Source organism: Penaeus monodon, chromosome 11, assembly GCF_015228065.2.
Source record: "Penaeus monodon isolate SGIC_2016 chromosome 11, NSTDA_Pmon_1, whole genome shotgun sequence".
In the NCBI taxonomy this organism is placed as follows: domain Eukaryota; kingdom Metazoa; phylum Arthropoda; class Malacostraca; order Decapoda; family Penaeidae; genus Penaeus; species Penaeus monodon.
In genome coordinates, this window is record NC_051396.1 from 33,178,664 (window position 1) to 33,184,693 (window position 6,030).

General features: G+C 34.4%; 1 protein-coding gene across 4 annotated transcripts in view; it reads left to right on the plus strand.

The window, feature by feature from the left end:
* Window positions 1-444: 444 nt before the first annotated feature.
* LOC119578932 (di-N-acetylchitobiase-like) overlaps window positions 445-6,030 on the plus strand; it is a 26,770-nt gene continuing 21,184 nt past the window's right edge. The window contains exons 1-8 of one of the 4 annotated variants that reach the window (XM_037926607.1): window positions 445-631; window positions 1,103-1,356; window positions 3,168-3,312; window positions 3,582-3,790; window positions 4,592-4,734; window positions 5,011-5,140; window positions 5,338-5,499; window positions 5,748-6,028. In XM_037926607.1, the coding sequence (XP_037782535.1) occupies window positions 1,114-1,356; window positions 3,168-3,312; window positions 3,582-3,790; window positions 4,592-4,734; window positions 5,011-5,140; window positions 5,338-5,499; window positions 5,748-5,939 (1,224 nt within the window). In that variant the 5' untranslated portion in view covers window positions 445-631; window positions 1,103-1,113 and the 3' untranslated portion in view covers window positions 5,940-6,028. The other 3 variants (XM_037926608.1, XM_037926610.1, XM_037926611.1) reach the window with 3 other exon arrangements.

Below are 6,030 nucleotides of genomic sequence, written 5' to 3' on the forward strand. Positions count from 1 at the left end.
ATATATATATTATAATAATATATATATATATATATATATATATATATATATATATATATATATATATATATATATATACATATATATATATACATTTTATATAATATATATAATATATATAATATATATAATATATATAATATATATAATATATATATGTATATATATGTATATATATGTATATGTATAATATATATATATATATATATATATATATATATATATACGTGTGTGTGTGTGTGTGTGTGTGTGTGTGTGTGTGTGTGTGTGTGTGTGTGTGTGTGTGTGTTTCTCTCTATTTCTCTCTCTCGTCATATATCTGTCTCTCTACCTAGCTACCTTTCTATTTTTCAATATATCTGTCTAATTAGATCTTTCTTTCTGTGATCAAGCATTGTCGATATTGTTCTCAGTGCTTGTTTGTTTTCACTTTTCCTCGCACTTTATGCATTTCCCCCGCATGGCGTAGCGCAAGAATCGGCTCCAGGCAACTCGGGGAAGGAAGGCGCGGCCGACGTGACGTTCCTCCGGCGGCGCTGACGACGGCTCGGGGGGCGTTCCGAGATAAGTGATAAGCAACAGCAAGAGAAAGCCCTGCTTTTGCTTCTGTCATTGGAGAGATTGGGAAGAAGTAGGTATTAGTTGGTGTGTTGTTCTGTGGCTGTGTGATTTCGCGTTCTGTGGGCTTAGTCACTTCTCGTGTCGTGAGTAATTGGGACATCACTTCACTGGTCACTTCTGAGAAGACCTTGTTAGTTTGTTAAACTTCGAAAAGTTCAATATATGATTGATGGTATTCTGGGGACGGGTTCAGTTTCATCCAGCCATCTTTTATAGGGAAAATAATATATGCACTAGACATAGCAAATATATCCTAGAAACTTGTCTGCTGTGTACTTCCTTTGCTAATCAAAAATAAAGTTATTTGACAGAAGATTGGAATTTGATCAATAATTTAGTATGATACTCATTCCAGATTTGTAATGAGTTCATGTCTTATGGTAAAAATTTTGCATGATTTATCCCTTCTTTAAAAATCAGATATTTGAGAAGGCATGGAAATGAGTTATTCACCTAATATCTTATAATTTTCCACTTTTAGGACACAGAAGAATGGAATGTAGTGTGAAATTTTTATTTGCCGTAATATTGGTGATCCTTGCTGAAGCGAGCCTGGGGGCCTTGATCAGCCAGAAGCATTTTGCGCAGAGTCCAGTGTTGCTCCCTCCCCCTGAGAGCAGCCTGGATTGTCCATGTAGCCAAGACCTGCTATGTATGCCCCTTGCTCAAGCCAAGGAGAAAAGTCCTTCCACACCTCATGTTCAGGAATATGTCAAAAAGTCTGCAAAGAAAGAGGTAGGAATCCATCAGTGTCTTTGCCATTATGATGCATTTAGGAAACTCCCACAGTCCCCATGCCTATCAGTGCTTCAGCAAAAGTAAACAAACCTCCAACTCATTTATTTTGGTGACAGAGCATGTAAACCCTCCACAGCAAGTTGTTATCATCTTAGGAACCTGTCCAAGCTTCCTGTTGCCCAGATATACATGGTTGCATTTGCCGCTTCTTGCTAGTGTGTGTAGTTTCCCAAACAGATTGTAGACCAGAAAACATTTTTACATATTTGTGTGTACTGTATTTGTGTTCTGATCCTAGCTGATATACATACATACATTATACATTTATATATATATATATATATATATATATATATATATATATATATAATATATATATATATATATATAATATATATGTAATATATATATATATATTATATATATATATATATATATATTATATATATATTATATATATATATATATTTTATATATATATATTATATATAATATATAGTATATATATATATATATATATATATATATATATATATATATATATATATATATATATATAAAATATATTTTAAGTATAATATATATATATATAATATAAAAAATTATATATATACACACACATATATATGAGGCTGTGGTGGCCGAGTGGTTAGAGCATCGGACTCAAGACTGTCACAACGGCAATCTGAGTTCGAGGGTTCGAGTCACCGGGTGGCGCGTTTTTCCCTTGGGCAAGGAACCTCGATTGCCTGCCTAGCCGCTGGGTGGGAAAGCCAGCCCACGTCAGTGCTGGTCCCAGAACCGAATAAATAGAGATGGTGACTCAGTAAAAACACTCGGCGGAAGGCAATGGCAAACCACCGCTCTAAATTACCAAGAAAATCATGGAAATCCATGATAGGACAGGGCACTTGAAAAAAGACTGCGGTGGCCGAGTGGTTAGAGCATCGGACTCAAAACTGTCACAACGGCAATCTGAGTTCGAGGGTTCGAGTCGCCGGCTGGCACGTTGTTCCCTTGGGCAAGGAACTTCACCTCGATTGCCTACCTAGCCACTGGGTGGCCAAGCCAGCCCAAGTCAGTGCTGGTCCCAAGCCCGGATAAATAGAGAGAATGATTACCTAAAAGGTAACACCAGCACTCTCTGTGGAAAGGAACTGGGGACCCTACCACGTACTCACTCCAAGAGCATCACAACATGAAAACTACAATTAAGTATCATGCTGTGACCACGGCGGCTCAAACATGAACCTACCATTAAAAAAAAAAAAAAAAAAAAAAAAAAAAAAAAAAAAAAAAAAAAAAAAAAAATTATATATATATATATATATATATATATATATATATATATATATATATATATATATATATATATATATATGCATATATATATTTTTTTCTTTCTTTCTTTTCCTTAGCATTATGCCATTTTGATATGGGGTCAATGTACCCATATTCATAGATAACTATATTTGTGTATATTGTATTTTAAAAATAAGGTGTGTACATAGAAAAAGGTAATAGTTGAAAGTAGAGCTTTTTAGTATACTATGTAATTTTTCAGTATCATCATGATATTTCATGCTGGCTTTTACATTAAGTAATAGAGTCATGCTTTGTGATTTTTTCAAAGATTAAATGTAACTTGTAAAACAGTATGAAAGTTCTGCTACTGTAAATAACTAAGTTAGGCCCTTTATATTTTTCAAGAGTTACAGTTAATTTATAACAAAAACATGACATGACTATTGTCTTTGATTGTGCACACTGATATACAGCTATAGAACTAATTTTCATTTTTTATCCAGGTATTTGCATTTGTTCTTAAGTGTGATTCTTCAGTATGGAGCAAGTTTGACTGGACCAAACTAACAACAATTGCTATTGCTGGTTTTTATGATCCCCATCTTGTGTGCTTTGCTCATCAGCATGGAGTAAAAGTTGTCAAACTAGGTGAGACAGTGAACCATAACCTCCTGCACAAATAATATTCAGTTATAGACAAAAATAATTTATGAATATTTCTAGGAATGGAAAAAGGGCAAATAGTGTCTTGCTGTTTACTAAATTACTAGTTTTTATTGCTAGTTCAGAATTCTATTTTTATTTTTTATTATGGAAACTACTAAATCTTTGTATTTGTTTGATGCAGAAAACATCAGATAATCACAAGTAAATTTAGGCTATAAGGATTATCTTTTATGCCTTTTTGAATGTTACAGGTAACTTCCCAACAAGCAAACTGCCCAATGCCACTGCTCGGGCAAACTGGGTTGACATGCAAGCCAGTGACACTGCCCTTAAATTCTTGGACGGAATAAACATTGACTATGAGGATGCCATTCAACCAAACACTCCAGAGCAAAAAGGCCTCACAAGCCTTGTCCGAGAGACTGCAAGTGTTTTTCACTCCATCTTGCCTGGATCACAGGTACAGTTTTGTTAGTTTCTGTTTATATCCCAGCCACAGGATTATATGAAAGTATTCTATTTAACATCACGTATAGCTTTGTCATTCAGATGATATTTGCAGTGTAATGTAAAGAAAGCATTGAAACAAACCCTGTCAAAAACTTACACTGATTTCTTTATTCCCAAGATGATTGTGAAAAGTAAGATTGCCTTTCACATATGCCAGTCAAATTTGTGAAGAAGAAAGATTACAAACTATTAGTGTAAACTACTTTACATTCCTAACTGGCTCTTATACCACTCCCAAGCTACATACACTGTTTAACAATTTTATAGCTTTCAGAGATGTGATAACTAGAACAGTGGAAAAAATCAGATGCCATAAGGAACTGCAGTATATTATTGCTTTTAACAAAAAAAGGACTGAATTATCTGTTGCCATTCGCCATCCAAAACCCCATATATGAGTGCCGTATATAAAATATCCTTTTCTTCTATGAAGGATATTTTAATGTGTATGACATTAATCCAATATATTAACCCAACATCACCAGAAAAATGTAGTATTCACTGTAGTATTGTTTTGTGAAATGTCTCAGCATATAGGTGACTCCACAAAGGGGTCAATTAGTAAACTTTGTGACCTCACCTTACTGTGAGTTTGGTATAAAAATATATATATATATATGTTATCAATTTTGATGCTGTTATTATGTACATGCCATCTGGTGGCTTCAGGTTAACTGATTGACATTAAATAAAAAAATATAGAAATGTAAGCAGGAGTGATCACAGATCCCTTATATAACACATGTTGCAGGTATCCTTTGATGTTGCATGGTCAGCAGATGGCATAGATGGACGATTTTACGAGTATAAAGCTATTGCTAATTACAGTGATCTGATATTCATTATGGCCTACGATGAGCAGAGTCAGATATTAGAAGGCCCTTGTACTGCTAGGTAAGATATTCACAACACATCATTATACTAACACTAAAGAGCATACCAATATTTTGCTAAGGAATACTAAGAACTCTCTTAATTGAGTTTATTTATTAAAAGATTTCATTAGTATAAGATATTATTAATACAATATAACTGTTACCACAGTTTGTACTCATGGTAATATTGGAATCATATTTTACAAGTCTTTATCCTTAACAATACTTTATTTACAAGTAATAAATTAGATTAATAATATGGTTTTCTTTCATTACTTGGTCAACTTTCATTTAGACCAAATTCAGGCATCTACAAGACAGCACAAGGGATAGAGTCATACATAAATTTGGGTATTCCTCCCCAGAAGATGATTCTGGGTGTTCCCTGGTATGGGTACAACTACCCATGCATTAACTTGGATAAGGTATGCAATTCATAGAAAATGGTATAAATTTTATGAATTTATAAATCATATTGTCCTCATATGTGTGAATAAATCAAGAGATAAAGAAGTAAATCTGAATGTCTGCATGTTTGGAGGTGTGGATATCTATGCAAGTTTCTAATTGTTTATTCATCCCCCCCCCCCATCTCCCTTTCCCACTCACAATACATTTACAGAATGGAACATGTTTCATCAAGGAAGTCCCCTTCCGAGGTGTAAATTGCAGTGACGCAGCTGGGAAGGAATATCCTTACAGCTACATGGTCAGCACTCTGGAGGCAAATCATGCACAGTACCACTGGGACAAGAACTCTCTTAGTCCTTGGTTTAATGTCAAGGTGAGTAGCAAATAATTTATGTGAGAAAGAACATGGTAGTGTTCTTAGAACTCCTTAATTTCAAAAGTAATTTTTCAAGATAGACTTTAAAAAAATAACTTATTGTATTTAAAATGCTTAAAGGTAACAGCATGCTCTCCCAAAGTATTTAGTAAATGCTAACAGCATGCTTTGTCAAAGTATTCAAAAACCTACCTCATAAGCTTAAGACTGTAGTTCACCTGGTCAAGGTTCGTTTTCTTCTGTAGGATAGCAGCACGGGTCAGATGCACCAAATGCGTTATGATGATGAGAGAAGCTTGGCTTATAAATATGCAGTAGCATTGTCAAGGGGCCTGAGCATTGGAATTTTTACAGTCAATTACCTTGACTACTCTGCTTCAGCAACTGCCATACATCACCGAAAAGTTATGTGGGGACTCTTGCCACCATCAGTGTAGCTCAGGACACAGGCTAGTTACATTAGTCCAAAAGTGGTATCTGTAATTCATAACATCCTCAGAATCTGTTAAAAGCTTTATACTGATAAAT